Below are 15,293 nucleotides of genomic sequence, written 5' to 3' on the forward strand. Positions count from 1 at the left end.
GGTTTTCCTCTTTCTCAACCCGTTCCCCTTCCCTTCCCTCGGACTGTCCTTTTTGGCGCGGTTCGGCAAAAGCGAGGGTTCCCAATTGCCCGCCGTGCAGGGCAGGGCACGACCAAGCGCGGCTGCTGACCCACCGACGCGCCCATTCCAGACGCGCCGCGAGAATGGACCCAGCCTCTTAAAATCGGCCCACTCTACTTCCAGGTGCAGACCTCCCTACCTACCTCCGCCTCCGCAATTGCAGAACTTCGCGCATTTGCATCCCTAACTACCTATCCTCCGACTTAACCACCGATCTTTAATATCCCTCCCACGCAACGAGAGACTCAACGTCCTGCGTTCCCATCGACGACCGCTAACCTCACACCACGGTCAATTGTTTAGTTGTTCGGAATAGTTCAAGAGCGACGATACGACGGACGCGCGTGCGCTGTTGGATTGTCAACCCACCCCAGAAAGAATGGCGACACCACCACCAAACATGTGGGCGGCGTCATCACCCCATCATGCTGCTGCTCAGCCAGCGGCGAGTACATCAGAAGAATCGGGCCTACAGGTGAGGCCAATGGGACGTGAGTTTTGTTTCCGTTCCGTCCCCTCTCAATCCCCGTTGCGTCTCTAACCCTGCCGTGCATGCAGTCAAGGTTCATTACTCCTTTGATCGCGATAATCAGGTGCACTGCTTGGCGCGGTGGCATCACATCCTCCAAATCCAGACCATGCCACTCGACGAAAAGACCACTATCGGCGTGGTAGACTTGCGGACCTGTCTCCAGGCGGTCTCACAGAGCAGCCCTGAGATCTTGAACCAGCAAGATAACGATTTCAGCGTGTATGCGTACGACTACTCCGAGCCCGAGGTGCCTCTTGTAGGGCAGGGCCTGCTCTCGTTGATTATGGATCAACAGCGCGGGCCTGAACAACAATCGGTCACAGGCCGTGTCACGAGGAACCTCCTTGCACTCCTCAACGGCGGAAGCCGGGATACGCTGGAGGTGAAGCTGAAGTTTGCAACCGTGGCAAAGATCGCACAACGCACGGACTACCCCAGCATGGCGCCTGCAAATGGGACGAGAGCTACGTCATTTCCGGCCGAGGCGGTGTCGGAATGGAACTCGTTCATCCAATCTAACACCACCATGGGGAATGTCTCCTCCAACCTCAGTCTCAGCAACGTCTCTTCGCCCGCCCTCGCGCCAGCCCAGCTCAGCCAGCACAACCCCTCGACGGTTGAGAGTAGGCCGATGGGAACACGGAGCGACAGTCAGCCGCCACAATCGATCCAGCCGGCTACCATCCCCCCTTCGAACGCCCCGTCACCTGCTGCGGTCCCGCCAACAAGCAGGCCTCCCAGTGCAGCACCGATCCCTGCGAGGCCTCAAGGGTCGGCAGATAACGCGCCATCACCCGCGGCTTCCCAAACCGTAGAGCCTGCGCCGAAACCCCGCCCTTCCAAGCCCTCGAGATCGCGGAGCAAACAACCGACCGGCAGGCCGCGGGGACGGCCCAGGAAAAGGCCCCTGGAAACCGGTAACACATCGGCAGTCGAGGAGGGCACGGATGGCGACGATGGGCCTAACAAGAGGAGGGCGAAGGTCACCACCAAAACCGAGTACAGCCCGATTGCTCCGTTTGGCGTTTCTCTGGACTCCCTCAGGGTGGCTGCTAGCACCGCCGGTTCCCTGCGTAATATGAGACCCGTTAGGGCTGGGGGACCCGCTGCCAACCACCTTCAGGACATTCCACGGGCACCCACGCCCATTCCAGGCGCGCAGATGTTGCACCAGCAGCAGCGGAGAAGAGCATTGGCGAACCAGGCGAAGGCGCAACACATGAACCAGATGGACCAGGCGGGGTCTGACAGGGCAACCATGCAAAATGGGAGCCAGGATGCTCGATCGCCTGCGGATTCGAATGGCCATTCGCCCGACCATGGTTATCTACCGGAGGACAGCGCTGGAGACCTGAATTCCTCGCCGCCCGTCCCACGGACAACCCCGTACATCCGATCCAGCCCCCTGGACTCGAGCCCGGTCCTTTCCGCCATGCCGATGCCATCGATTGACTCGGGCTTCATGAGCGGTGGGCTAGAGGATATCTTTGACGAGGGAGTGTTGCAGCATTTTGGGCAGGGGCAAATGCAGGACCAGATGCTCCCTGTCCCTTCTCCCCACGTCTCAAGCAAAACGATACCCCGAAAAAACGGCCGTTCTCAACCGCAATCACAACAACATCAACAGCAACAGCAGCCGAGTAACTTCCCGTTCCAGGAAGTCAACCCTGGGCCACCAGAACTGTTGCCCACCAAGAGCCTATTCAACCCTGCCGGCAAGGCCAAGACTTTGAACCGACAAACACCCCCGGCTCAGCCTGTGCCTAAGAAGCCGGCAAGCCGCCCTTTCAAACGATCGCAAACTGCCCCAAACCCGGCTACGTCCGAGCAGGACCCAGCCGCACAAGAAAACCCAGCGTACCACGCGGACGGAAACGGCCTGTCACAGGATGCTGCACAGCACCAGCCGTTTCAGGAGCAGCCGTCCTTCAATGCGCTCGATTCGATGCAACTCACCGGAAACGATGCGGAGAATGGGTACCCGGGGACCTTCCCCCAAGAGCCTCTCACGGTAGCTGCAATGCCCATGCCGATCCCCGAACGCCCGGGATCCCAGCCTTCGTTACCCGTGCAGACTCAGTCGCCGTCGAGACCGCCGTCAAGACCACCGTCGAGACCTGCTTCGAGAGATGCCCCAGTCACAAATGCTCAGGGCTCGGCGACCGCAACAAGCGAGCCGGCCCCGGAAGCTTTCCTAACCCTGCCCCGCGCAGTAGCGTCCGAACCGCCGTGTCCCCCGAGCGATCTCGACCCCCCGCGATACAGCAAAAATCTGGTTAAAAAACAGTCCATCAAAGAGAAACTCGAGAGCGCGATTTTGAGGGGAGAGTCGCCTCCCTTCTGCAGTAATTGTGGCGCCATCGAGACGCCGACATGGCGCAAAATTTGGACGCAGGACCGTGATGAAGACCCCGGCTTTCACGAATTTTCAGAAAAGCAGGGTTGCGTAACAATGATAGAGGTCCTGGAGAGGGATGAAGACGAGAAACCCGCCAAGTACAGAATAGTCAAAAAGAGCCTTGGCTCGAAGGACGACAAGCAGAAATGGACAGAAACCCTGCTCTGCAATCCCTGTGGCATCTGGTTGGGAAAGTTCAAGGGACATCGGCCGCCTGACCGGTGGGACAAGGATGCTGCTCGGCTCAACCAACCGCGGAGGAAGCGCGAGCCCAAGGGAAACGCGAAGTCGAAGAAGGGCCGCACAAAGAGCGATGCCCAGGTCAACTCCGATGCCTCGGGAGCGTTTTTCGCCACGGACCCGATCGGGTCGGTAGACCAGGATTTCTTTATGGACAACTATGAAAACGAAACTCAGTCGCGCCAACAGAGCGCCACAATAGCTGACGAACAGCGTTTAAATTTGCAGAGCTCCCCGAGACAGCGTTTCTTGGGATCGACTCACTCGCGGGGGAGTGGAACTGCCGACAGCCCCATTGCAGTTGAGGACGAACTGGGCAGCACGAGGAGGCTGCTCTTCCCGTCACCCAGGAGGGATGGGACACCCAGGGTTCTTGGGGAGCTTTCGCTTAACACGACGCAAGCAGGTACACACGGATCGGAGGCGAAGTCGGCAGCAGTAGGGAAGGAAAACGATGGACACCAGGAGCGCCAAGGCACTCCGATTCCCGAAGACGAACTTGAACAAGAACTCTTCGGGACGCCTCCCCGATGCCCTTCCACACCGCCTCCCAAGGCCGCAGCAGGTCCGTTCAAGACACCGACCCGCCCAACACCGAGCCACCGCCCGATCACGCGGAGCATCTCCCGATCGATCCGCTCTAGCAGGAGCATTCCCAAGTCACCAGGCCAGCTCTTTGCCGGCCACCACCTCCAGCAGACGCCGACCAAAACCCCACGCTCCTCGGGCGGTTTCCTCCACCCCAGCAGCGCCAGCAGGCGCCGCACCCCCCGCAGCGGCGGCAACGCCGCCCACCACGCCCACTTCGCGCTCGACGCCGCCGACCACAACCAGCTGCCCATGGCCATGGGCCTGCAGATGCCCATGCCGTTCGACTCGCCCTTCACCGCCACCCTGCACCAGCTGCTGAGCGAGGCTAACGACTTCATCGGCGGCGGCGGCGGCGGCGGGTCGCCCTCCCGCCAAGGGGGCGCCGCCACAACCGCAGCAGGAGTGGCCCCGTCGTCGGTGGGCGATCTCGGCCTCGGCCACCTCGACGTCGGCGTCGGAGGCGCCGACTTTGGCAACTTCTTGGGCACTGACCTGGTCATGCCGAGCAGTCCGCCTCTGTTGAGGGGCGGCCGGACTGGTGGTGGTGGTCGTGGTGTGGGGGAGCAATTTGGGGGGGCGTTGCAGGATGGGGGGATGTGGGATCAGCAGCCGATGGGCGGTGATGGGGGAGTGGAGGGTGGGAGGTGAAGAGATTGTGGTTGTATTTGTTTTGTTGGGATTTGATTTGTGCGCCCTTTTCTTGTCTTTGCTGGGCTGCAGTCTAGGCTGGGCTATGGTGCGGGGATACCACAAGCGGGCTTTTTTTTACGAATTGTCAGACGACATCACGAGTCATGGTTGCTTTTTTTCGTCGGGACCCGGGGGGGATGTTCTGTCAGCCTGGCTGTATCGCAGGAAGCAGATCAGAGCTTCGTTACGCGGTGGGCGGTTGTCGGAGCCCAATGATGGCAAGATGGTTAGATTTTATTGCTGTGTACATACTAGGCCCGCTATATTAACAGCGGAGTAAAACAAGGCTTCTTCTATCTTTATCACATGTTGCATGTGTTTTGACCACTGCCTGACCGCTCGATATATCTGAAGACGAGCTGCTCAGACGTAACACATGCCGGGCACAGCCCTCAGGCGCGGCGCACCGATACCGCCTGCACTCGGGTACTCTCCTCCTCCCTCGGATCGCCTCTCTGTGCTCCAAACCGGCTCGTGTATCCGTCTGTCCTTTTTGCCACTGCATGGCCTATGATTTCCCACGCGTCATAGAGTTCTGGGAACGGAGCCAGAGTGCCCAGGCCCGACATCATGCATTTCCGGGCAGCAGCCCTGATGACCATTCCTTGCTTAATCGTAGGCAAACAGCTGGCGATGCTGGTGCGAGATTTCTACGACCGTGTTGGCCAGGCCGTAGTCTGTTGGGAGGCGTTAGGTCTCAACCCTAGCAAGGCATACGCACAGAGGCAATCCACTCCCGCACCCTCCTCTTCACCTCGCTATTATCGAGAGAGGTGCGTGAGCGGGCAGGGTCCTGGACAATAAACTCACCTACGTCGGTGCCCAGATCCATGGAGGTGAGCACCTTGACGGAGAGATCGGGGTTGACCTTGCCGATGATCTGCGCGGCGTTGCCTGCGAGCAGATGCGCTTCCTGTGTTCCGTAGCGTGAGCCGTGGTTCTCCTCAACTCGACTCGACCGAGTCCAGGTGGTGATTCATCTCCGCGATGACCCCCACCATTCTCTTCTTTCCCCCCCTCTGCTTCGTCTCAACTCGAGCGGGGGCTAGGATTAAAATAGCAGCTTACGCGATTCAGGTGGGCCGTGATGTTTCCGTCGGCGTCGAGAATGGCCTCCTCGCCCCGCAATTGGATGACCTTTCCGACGATTATCACATTCTTGCCAACGTACGAGTTGAGGTATGCGCAGGTGATGCGCGGGGTGGCGATTGACTCCATGGCTGTGAGCACCGTTGGGGTTCAGATTCCGTTTTTGGGGTTTCTGCGGGCGGTATGAGAGGTGCACCAGGTCGTAGGCCGTTCAAATTTCGATGCAAGTCTCACTCGGCGTTGGCGGCTTTGTAGTTGCCAGTTGGGTTGTTGTCGGGTGAGGCTCTCACTGTGCAGATCGATTGGTCTTGGCATCGATAACCCCGTGGTGGGGTTGGTGCCTAGGCTTGGCTTCCACAGTATCCGTACAGCTCATAACATGCAGGTTGCCATGACTTCCCCGCCATATTTGTGTTCATGTTGCCTACACAGTAATCCCGTCCGTAATTTTCAAACATTGAATGCCGAGTGATGCTGTTGTTAGGTACCTAGGTAGGATCATCCCTGGAGTTCAAAGCCTTCCCCCGCCGCGGCCGTCTGAGGTTCTGGCTACCTAGCTAGGGCACTTACTGTGTAAGTTACGGAGGGTTCGACTATAAAATGGCACCCTCACCCGACACTAGAATCCAACAACCAGTCTTCCTAGGCTTGCATTTTCTAGTAATTCCATTTTGCTTTCTCCAGCAGCACGAAACCAGCACCAAACGGGCCTTACCATTTCCCCAACCATATCCTCGACACCGCGCAGTTAAGCCCGACACAGCGGTAATAGGAGCAGGATTATTCCACCATAAATTTGAGCACCACTAACCTCACGACTGCACCTAGTGTATAAAACCCGAGATCGATGCCCAAATCCCAGCAGCAGCTGCCCCTCGGGGAGGACGTCAACTCACAAATCGAAAACTGCGAGCCCCCGTTCCTCGTGTTGACACCGGCGGGTCACTCGAACAAGGCCGAGGTTAAAAGGGAGAAGCATCTGGAAAAGAATCGTAAAGCGGCAAAAAGGTCCCGGGCGAAAAAGAAGTGGGAGATCGCGCACAAGAATGTCCTCCATAGGGGGCTTGAATCTAGGAATCGCCTCTTGAAGACGACGGTCAGCAACCTGGAAAAAGTAAGATGTCGTCTGCAGCAGGTTTTGATGGTCCACGCCGGGTGTGGCGATCCCGTCCTTGATACGTGGATCATATCCCAGACCACGAGTTCCGCTCAGCAAAATGGATCAAATAATCAAGGGGGAGCATATCCTCAAGCTCAGGCTCACCAGGAGGTCGGGGGAGTGGTACAGCAAGGGGAGTTAAACTTAAACTACGGACAAGATCCCGGGGGCGTTGTACAGCAAGGCGGAGTAAACCTAAGCTACGGACAAGTCCCCGGTGACGTTGTGCAGCAAGCGGGATTAAACCTGACCTATGGACATCCAGATCCGTTCTGGTACCTAGGTCCCTTGAATAATAACTAATAGACTATATCCAGTTAGACCGCGCGCAGCCCAAGTACCGCGATAACCTGCACCTTACTTCGTTACTAGTTCGTGATGTGGTCGGCTCCGAGTCTATATACTGTTCAAGTACCCTCTAGCTTAACAATGACCACGTGGTGATGCGACCGTCCTTGAAACAAATCCTTCCTGTTATGACAGCACCTTGTAGCGAGGAGCGGCTATATTTAAACTAGGCAAATATAGTCAAATCAAATATGCCCCTGGTCTTTTTCAACTGCGAACTTGATTTGCGCTGGATTTGGGTTGACTATATTTGAGTTGTGGCGTGCCTTGCTAGTCTTGAATGACCTTCCATATCGGATATCAACAACCAACGAAACAATAGCACACTTGAGTTCAATAGTGAAGGGTTCATTCAGTAAATGGGAACCGAACACAGCCCTAAGCTCTATAGAGCATTCGGTTCCGAGAAGTCTCAACGAGGAAGAAACCCCTATCACGAGGACGAAAGGCACAACCGTAATCTCAGCTCGACCAACTTCATCAACAGGGGCACTATACCGGCTAGGTGAGATGGCTGGGTAGTATATGTTGACTACTTGTCTTGTACTAGATGGTTCTATCGGCACCGGAATCCACCGCCGCCGCTGCCTCAGCCGGGCGCTACATGTAGGCTATCAACCTTCAGAAGTCCAAACCGACACAAACCACTAAGGGGAACCACATTATTAGGGGAGTCAACTATTAGGGATCAGGTCATTAGAGAAGAGTAGATGTAACATTGACTATGAGAGTGGGGCAAAATAGAAGTGCCTGCCAAGGAAATGAGCTTGGGGAGGGAAAAATATAGGTGTAGCTACAGCCTATATGATAAAACATAGCTTTACTTGCGGTTTATGTGGATCGAACACATGACCTTCAGATAATGAATTCTACCGAAGTTTTACTTCAGTCTGACGCTCTCCCAACTGAGCTAAACCCGCTTATGAAAATTAGTTATCGCGACTGACAGCTTATAAGAGGTGAGACAGCGTCAAGTTGGCACGGTTTCATGAAACTCCATGGCCTTGCTTCAGGACCCGGTTCACTTCTATTCCCTTTGCCTGTGCTCAGGTGCTGTAAAATAGCACAAAAGCAGACGCTCGTCTTTGGGCAAGAAGCTGATTGTATAGGTAATGAGTTGCGTTTGTTGGATGGGGTTTTCTTCCTTGATTGCACGAGGGCAAATCTCTTGGCCGTTGTCCTGACTCCCCACAGGGAACGACCCTATTCTTTCGGACATGCCTTGGCGGTGCGCATCTTGATTCCTTTGTAGCTCTTTGGCTTCCGAGTCTCTTGATATCAGGACCGGCTTGGATATCGCACTGCCTTCGCTTGAGCTGGAGTGACCTGCTCTTGCCTCCAACCTGCTTCTTGACTGTTTTGGTGGGAGCACCTGGAGCGTCAAATATGGTGGCGCCCTTGCGAGCTTGTCCTTTGGCGGCCTAGCAGGCACGACAAAGTCCTTGTATGATATAGTACCGACAAATCAACCACCCACAAACTCAAACCTATAAAATATCCTCCTCCGCCACATCGACTGGCTCGGGCGCCGTTGGTACAGCGACAGCCCCCGTCTCTCCCGCACTCCCCTCCCCATCATCCTCAGCACCCTCCATTTCAGCATCACCATCATCCGCATAGAACGCCTCCACCGCGGCATCCTCCTCCATCTTCGCCTTGGCCTTCTTCCCGAGCTTGCGCAGCTCCTCGCGCTCGAACGCCTCCCGGTTGACCTCGTCCCACGTCTTGCGGCGGCCGTGGATGACGCGGGCGTGGCCCTTGCTCTTCTGCACCTTGACGGCGGTGCGGTCCATGACGGCCTCGGCCCGGTCCATGCTGCGCTCCTGCCGCCGCCGCGCCCGCGTGCTCAGCACCGACCTGCGGCCCGACTTGGCCTTCTTGCTCACGCCCCCGGCATGGTGCGCCGCGAGTACGGCCGGCCGTCGGTCGATGGATTCTTGTGGCGCCCGGACTTCCTTGAGTGACTTGTCCGTGTCGATGCCCGGTGAGGTCGCCCGCCGCGCGGCGCGGGAGTGTATTGAGGGGCCTGAACGGGGGGGAGTGGTTAGTTGGGTATGAGAAGGGGTTGTCATGTAGTTTTCTGGGGTTTTGTACCTCTCTTGCCCTTGGCGATGCTGCCTTTGGCCATCTTTTGTTTGGCCGTGTTCGTTATCAACCGCGGTATCGCGGGGTGGTTCCCAGAACCTCTTATCGCTAGGAATTTTTTGGTGTGGGGGGGTTGTTGCCGTTTCTTTTTTCAGTGGGGTCCGGGAACGGGCCCACCTCCCGGCAGGCGCCCTGGCGCACACCCATGCATGTGACCCCACAACCTAAGCTCCAGGCGACCAATTACTGCGTCAGCTGGCAAGGCCAAGGTGTTTCCCCAGCGCAAGGAAGCCATCGCGCACGCATGTGCATCGCCTTCGGTTTTTCCTCTCTCATCCGCCTTTGCTTCCCCGTCCGTCAATCGTACAGCTCTTCTTTCATCTCTTTTGGCTGAGCCAAATCACTCTCTCTTATCGGACATGGCATTTTTGTATCCCTTGCTGTTCTCAACACCGTCAGCTTCCTGAGCCAACAAGAAGACATTTCCATTTGCCAGGTTTTACCTGGGTTTTCCTGCCCTCCGCCGCCCTCCTTCGCCAACAGAAATGAATTCCGACGCGGGACGCATTTATAGCAAGTTCAACAATCGTGGTATTCATGGTTCGTACCAGCACAACGCCGACGAACAATTGCGAAACTGGTTTATCAACCCAACCGTGATCATCACGATTGCCTTGCTCGCCGCCACCATAGTGTACCAGGCGGCTCACCAGCAGCGCCGGCTTTCTTCGCTTCTCCAGCGTGCATGTGACGCGGCCGTCACTGTGATTCCGGCGCGCGTCGTTTTTGCTATTGACCGTTTCTTGAACCCTCCGCCGTTTCCGACACACATGCTCACGACGCAACCGCCGACACGTGCCGCCAAAAGCGATGCCCTGAGAAGAATTTTGGGAATCGACAATGCGAGCGGAATTATTGGTTCCGTAGCGCAGGCTGGGCGAAAAGGCCTGAGCGGTCTCACCGGCGCTTCGCTGAGGGGAGGAGCCGTGGCCGACCAGCCGGCTGGTCTGGGAAATTACAACAATTCTTGTTACCAGAACAGCATCCTGCAGGGCCTGGCATCCCTCACGCCTCTTCCGGCCTATCTGTCTGCGGTCTCTCTCGAGAGGAGGCTCGATCGGTCCCCCACTCGAACCGTCGATACGCTACGCGAGCTGATTGCCGAGCTCACCAACCCCTCGAGCAATGGCAGGACACTCTGGACGCCGAAGGCGTTGACGAACATGAGCACGTGGCAGCAACAAGACGCACAGGAGTACTACTCGAAGCTCCTCGACCAAATCGACAATGAGATCGCCAAGGCTGCCCGTGCTCTCAAAGACGCAACCGGCTTTGAATCCGACCGCACCGGCTACGACTCTTCTTCCAGCCAGCACAGCGATGACAGTGGATACCAAAGCTTGCATAGCCACCCCAAGCCTGGGCCAGAGGCTGCTCGTCCTGCCCGGAACCCGCTCGAAGGGATGATGGCACAGCGCGTGGCTTGCGTTAACTGTGGTTATTGCGAAGGGCTGAGCATGATTCCGTTCAACTGCCTGACGTTGACGCTCGGTAACCTCGCGGAACACGATCTTTACGAGCGTCTCGACCATTTCACCAAAGTCGAGTCTATCGAGGGCGTCGAATGCGTCAAATGTTCCCTGATGGTAGCTCGAGATGTGATAAAATCTCTTGCCGAGCGTACCGGGGTCGTCCCCGAGTTTCAACAGAGACTGCAGATTCTGGAAGAAGCCCTGGAGGAAGAGACGTTTGACGAAGAGACTCTGGCGAAGAAGTGCAAAATCACGCCGAAGATGAGGGCCAGCTCGATCAAAACAAAGCAGGTCGTGCTGGCGCGCCCGCCACCAAGCCTAGTCTTCCATGTCAACCGGTCTGGTTTCGACGAACAGACGGGCTACATGTTCAAGAACTCGGCTGCTGTCCGCTTCCCTTTGCTGCTAGACCTAGGACCTTGGTGTTTGGGTAGCACCGATGGCCAGGCGACCTCGAAAGGAGGTACGGCTACCGTTGGGGACGTTGAGCAGTGGACGTTGGACCCCAGGGTATCAATGGTAGCGGGAGATCGGGAGCCGAGTAAGATAACGGGCCCGATCTACGAACTGCGCGCGGTAGTCACACACCAGGGACATCACGAGAACGGCCACTACGTCTGCTACAGAAAACACCCCCTCTCCTCGCCCCCAACCACGAGCGACAGCGAAGGAGCGGCGACGCCAGTTGGGTCCGCGCCCGAGAAGAGTGTGGATGCCGACGCCATGGACCTAGACGACGAGACGGAGCCAGGGGATGCCGAAAACAGCGCGAGCGAGGCAGAGGGGTCGTGCTCAAGCCAAGACGAGTCGCAATCCCAGTGGTGGAGGTTGAGCGACGAGCACGGGGCCCAGGTGGATGAGCGGACTGTTCTCTCCCAGGGCGGCGTGTTCATGCTGTTTTACGATCGCGTGGACCCCAACTCAATCCTCATTCCGGATGCGGACGTGCCTGTCGTTGTGGAGCGAGCCTCGGAGGATACCAAGATGGCCGACATGCCGCTTGCGGAACCAACACCATGCCAGAGCCCAAGCGTGGTGCGGGAAGATGGGGAAACCCTGGTGGATTCGGACCCTCCGGTGCCGGTTGACAATAGTCTTCCATCGCCCGGGTTACCGACGCCAGTGAGTGGACCGGATGAGATAGCCGATGTGCGGCAACCTTCGCCATCGGATTCTGATGAACCCCCGGAATGGCTCGCCCGTCCCGTCGTTGGGAATTTGGATCCCGCGAAGGATAAGGACATGGGTCAGATGCCGCCAGATTTTCCGCAGCCTCTCACTCAAGCCCCTGAAGTTTAGGCCACCGCAGCGTATTGAAGATGGAGGCGAGGAATGGTGGGGGTCCATTCCGGGTTGTGCTGCTTTTCCCCTGTGCATAGCGAACGGCGTTTTTGGTTAAGAGGGATACTCTGGGCTTCTCACCCCGCTCGGGTTTGGAGCGGATATATATGGGCTAGCGCGGAGCGGATGTGTTTCCGGCGACGTTGATCTTGCATGGATTGGGTTTTATGGTTTAGAAGATATTTGGTATGGGACAGGCGACGACACGCTTACGAGCGTTGTTATTAAAGGGTGCGATTTTTATCACCTGGCGAGGCGGCTGGTTGGCCCAGGTTCTTGGTGTGTGAAGGGTGCTGGCTGGCTAAGCTCTGCGCCAAGTAGTCAGGGAGTGGAAACAAGCTTCTTCCAAGTGGCCAAAATGCATCTCAAATGACTTTCGCTCGATTCTGCATGTTCACTTTTGCAGAAGCCGAACCTGTGAAACGCATCGGATATATTTGGCTGATCCTTCTTTGCAGATTGACCGGATAACCGGGAACGGAAAAGAGCGGCCGGGTTCATCACGAACACAAGCTACTAGTAACTTGTGTGGCCCCAACCAGGGACTGCAGTACGACCATGTGAGTATCCGAGACTTCAAGCGTCAGAGCGGAGCATGGTCTTGCTGCTTTTGGTGCATTTCATTCGTCGTGTAACTGCTTCGCACCGAATCCGGACTGTCAACAACAAGCTCGGGTATGAATCCGGGTACGAATAAATATTGGAGGCGGCAACGTACAAGATAATAACTACCTACATTTTTTGGATCCCGATTCTGAGCCCCGATATTATCAATGTTTGCCGTCCCTCGGGTTGTACCGGTTTTCAGCCAGCACTTGGGGGCCTTGGTGATCATCCAATCCCCCAATCCTTGCCGCTTACCCGCAGGTCGAAGTTGCCAGGAACGCCCAAGTTTGGATGGAGTTGCACGGTTTCATTGGTGAGCGGCTCGTTCCCCATCGGGAGGACCCCTGCTGCTGACCTGTGGGGTCTCAGCCTGGAGCTGCCCCGCCGACAGGCTGCGCGATCCTTTTTTTGGGGGCTGCCCTTCTTCGCTCAACAAAGGGGCGGCAGGGGACCAGCGCCGACCACCCGGTCGATGGTGCATGCGTCTGATTCAGCCCTTCCACTTCCTCGAACACGAGAAGGCCACTCTTCCTCCACTGTTTTTTTTGTTCACTTTCGCTCATTCGGATCCTCACCCCCCGGGCCACACGTTTCTTCCATTCTTTTCCCTTTCGCCAATTTCATAATACCCGCCCATTCGAGCGAAAGTTGCTGGTCGATAGTTATTCGTAGCTCCAGACCCTCGATACCCTCGATACCCTCGATACCCTCGCTCTTAATCCCTCCCTCCCCACTCCCGCCAGCCGACGAACGAAGAGGGGATATTGATTTCGGCACCCGGAAATCGAATTACCTTGTCTACCTTGACCCCGCCGACCCGACTGAATCACCGATTCCCCGCGTCCATGATACCGCCGATAGCCCGGAACCGCTCGCCTTCGCCCCGCGCCGACATGGCTGAAGATGATGTCGAGCGCCAGGCCGAGAAGCCGCGCCCGGTTGAGCGATCGGTGCATGCTATATTCTACATCGCGTATGTTTGGGGGTGGTGATGGAGGGCTGGTTGGCTGGTCGCTTTGGGCATCTCGCTGACACTTCCGGGTCATGCAGGAGTTGGATCTTCTTTTCCAACTTGACTATTCTCTTCAACAAATGGATGATTGATGGCCGGGGTTTCAGTAAGCGCACCCGGGATATCTAACTAAGCAAGAGGATGAGCAAAAGTGCTAACATGGTGTTTCCAGGATACCGTATGTCCCCGCCTAGTCCATGACCTCACGCCGACCCACCCCCTCCCTCACCCGCGGGCTCACTAACACATGGATAGCTGTGATTCTCACATGTTGGCACCTCGTCTTCGCGACCATCGCGACCCAGGTTCTGGCGCGGACCACGAACCTGCTCGACGGACGCAAGAACGTGAAGATGACGGGGCGCACCTACATGCGCGCCATCGTGCCCATCGGTCTGCTCTACAGCGCCAGTCTGGTCTGCAGCAACATGGTCTACCTATACCTGAGCGTTGCCTTCATCCAGATGCTCAAGGCCGCCGCGCCCGTGGCGGTCCTTCTGACGAGCTGGGCGTGGGGTGTCGAGGACCCCTCGCTCAAGCGCTTCCTCAACGTCCTGCTCATCGTGGCCGGCGTGGCCCTCGCCAGCCTCGGCGAGATCGACTTTAGCCTGGCCGGTTTCATGTTCCAGGTCGGCGGCATCGTGTTCGAGGCCATGCGCCTCGTCATGATCCAGGTGCTGCTCTCGGGCGACACCCAGAAGATGGACCCGCTCGTCAGCCTGTATTACTACGCGCCCGTCTGCGCCGTCATGAACTTCGTCATCGCCATCGTCTACGAGGCCAACGCCTTCAACTACGCCGACCTCGCCCAGGCGGGTTTCGGCCTACTCCTGCTCAACGCCATGGTCGCCTTCATGCTCAACGTTTCCAGCGTCTTCCTGGTAAGCCCCCCCCTCCCCCTCTCTCTCCAACCGCCCACCCTCCCCCCTAACCTTTTACTAACCCCGCCTGCACCCTCCAGATCGGCAAGACCTCCGGCCTGGTCATGACCCTCACCGGCATCCTCAAGAACATCCTCCTCGTCATCATCTCCGTCCTGATCTGGGGCACCAACATCGCCCCGCTGCAGGTCCTCGGCTACGCCATCGCCCTCGCGGGGCTGCTCTACTACTCGCTCGGCTGGGACCAGCTGGTCCTCCTCTCCCAGGCCGCATGGGCCTTTGCGTCGGGCGACGATCAGCACCACCAGCAGCACGGCCTGCCGTCGGCGGTGCGCAGGACGCTCGTCATGGCGGTTGCTGCCGTGACGTTGCTGTTTTTGGTGGGCGCCTTCTTTTATAGTGGGGCGCCGGCCGAGGAGCTGGCTGCCGCGGGGACGGCGTAGTGGTGGTGGGTGGTTTCTGGTTGGTTTGGGTTGGGTTTTGGTAACTGTGGCATGGCGTTTATTTGGCGAAGTGGTCTTGATTTCCCCCACGCGTACTGAGGGGGTGGGTTTGGGCTTGTATTGATTTGGGACGCAAATACCGACCGACCGACTGACCGGGGAGTCGGGTCTACTACTAATGAGATGACATCTTGATGACCAATAGAAGAAGAGGAGGTTTGGATGTCATGGCCATTTTAGGATTCTTGCTGGTGGGCGTGAGGAT

At 57.2% G+C, this 15,293-nt stretch overlaps 6 protein-coding genes and 1 non-coding gene across 7 annotated transcripts; 4 read left to right on the forward strand and 3 right to left on the reverse strand.

The window, feature by feature from the left end:
* Positions 1-321: 321 nt before the first annotated feature.
* On the forward strand, positions 322-4,644 carry B0H64DRAFT_127303 (uncharacterized protein). The gene is made up of 2 exons (XM_062798068.1): positions 322-572; positions 640-4,644. Exons 1-2 carry the CDS (start codon positions 461-463, stop codon positions 4,488-4,490), a joined length of 3,963 nt encoding a protein of 1,320 aa, XP_062661087.1. The 5' UTR covers positions 322-460; the 3' UTR covers positions 4,491-4,644.
* Positions 4,645-4,836: 192 nt separating this feature from the next.
* On the reverse strand, positions 4,837-5,946 carry B0H64DRAFT_392480 (replication factor A protein 3). The gene is made up of 3 exons (XM_062803556.1): positions 5,601-5,946; positions 5,343-5,445; positions 4,837-5,209 (listed from the first exon to the last, which is right to left on the reverse strand). The coding sequence occupies exons 1-3, from the start codon at positions 5,748-5,750 to the stop codon at positions 5,142-5,144; spliced, it is 321 nt and encodes a 106-aa protein (XP_062661088.1). The 5' UTR covers positions 5,751-5,946; the 3' UTR covers positions 4,837-5,141.
* Positions 5,947-6,014: 68 nt separating this feature from the next.
* On the forward strand, positions 6,015-7,098 carry B0H64DRAFT_392482 (uncharacterized protein). The gene is made up of 2 exons (XM_062803557.1): positions 6,015-6,194; positions 6,450-7,098. The coding sequence occupies exon 2, from the start codon at positions 6,469-6,471 to the stop codon at positions 7,081-7,083; it is 615 nt and encodes a 204-aa protein (XP_062661089.1). The 5' UTR covers positions 6,015-6,194; positions 6,450-6,468; the 3' UTR covers positions 7,084-7,098.
* Positions 7,099-7,953: 855 nt separating this feature from the next.
* On the reverse strand, positions 7,954-8,048 carry B0H64DRAFT_t60. Its single transcript has one exon. It is a non-coding gene; the product is annotated as a tRNA-Phe (tRNA).
* Positions 8,049-8,615: 567 nt separating this feature from the next.
* On the reverse strand, positions 8,616-9,256 carry B0H64DRAFT_372920 (Alb1-domain-containing protein; the record flags this gene model as incomplete). The annotated part of the gene is made up of 2 exons (XM_062802248.1): positions 8,616-9,154; positions 9,223-9,256. 2 exons carry the CDS (start codon positions 9,254-9,256, stop codon positions 8,616-8,618), a joined length of 573 nt encoding a protein of 190 aa, XP_062661090.1.
* Positions 9,257-9,481: 225 nt separating this feature from the next.
* B0H64DRAFT_392486 (uncharacterized protein) lies at positions 9,482-12,509 on the forward strand. The gene has a single exon (XM_062803558.1). It carries the CDS (start codon positions 9,759-9,761, stop codon positions 12,042-12,044), a length of 2,286 nt encoding a protein of 761 aa, XP_062661091.1. The 5' UTR covers positions 9,482-9,758; the 3' UTR covers positions 12,045-12,509.
* Positions 12,510-13,585: 1,076 nt separating this feature from the next.
* On the forward strand, positions 13,586-15,028 carry B0H64DRAFT_372922 (triose-phosphate transporter family-domain-containing protein; the record flags this gene model as incomplete). Its single annotated transcript, XM_062802249.1, has 5 exons — positions 13,586-13,665; positions 13,743-13,810; positions 13,877-13,882; positions 13,960-14,585; positions 14,666-15,028. 5 exons carry the CDS (start codon positions 13,586-13,588, stop codon positions 15,026-15,028), a joined length of 1,143 nt encoding a protein of 380 aa, XP_062661092.1.
* Between the last annotated feature and the right edge of the window lie 265 nt (positions 15,029-15,293).

This window comes from Chaetomium fimeti (assembly GCF_033439085.1).
Source record: "Chaetomium fimeti strain CBS 168.71 chromosome Unknown B0H64scaffold_3, whole genome shotgun sequence".
In the NCBI taxonomy this organism is placed as follows: Eukaryota; Fungi; Ascomycota; class Sordariomycetes; order Sordariales; family Chaetomiaceae; genus Chaetomium; species Chaetomium fimeti.

Excerpts from the sequence above, each read along its gene's own strand:
- B0H64DRAFT_392480 (XM_062803556.1), bottom strand. The coding sequence starts at position 5,750 with ATGGAGTCAATCGCCACCCCGCGCATCACCTGCGCATACCTCAACTCG. Across the intron at positions 5,446-5,600 it reads TCACGGCCCACCTGAATCGC|GAAGCGCATCTGCTCGCAGG; the intron begins GTAAGCTGCTAT and ends TACGGAACACAG. Across the intron at positions 5,210-5,342 it reads GGATCTGGGCACCGACGTAG|ACTACGGCCTGGCCAACACG; the intron begins GTGAGTTTATTG and ends GCCTCCCAACAG.
- B0H64DRAFT_392486 (XM_062803558.1), top strand. The coding sequence starts at position 9,759 with ATGAATTCCGACGCGGGACGCATTTATAGCAAGTTCAACAATCGTGGT.
- B0H64DRAFT_127303 (XM_062798068.1), top strand. The coding sequence starts at position 461 with ATGGCGACACCACCACCAAACATGTGGGCGGCGTCATCACCCCATCAT. Across the intron at positions 573-639 it reads ACAGGTGAGGCCAATGGGAC|TCAAGGTTCATTACTCCTTT; the intron begins GTGAGTTTTGTT and ends CCGTGCATGCAG.
- B0H64DRAFT_392482 (XM_062803557.1), top strand. The coding sequence starts at position 6,469 with ATGCCCAAATCCCAGCAGCAGCTGCCCCTCGGGGAGGACGTCAACTCA.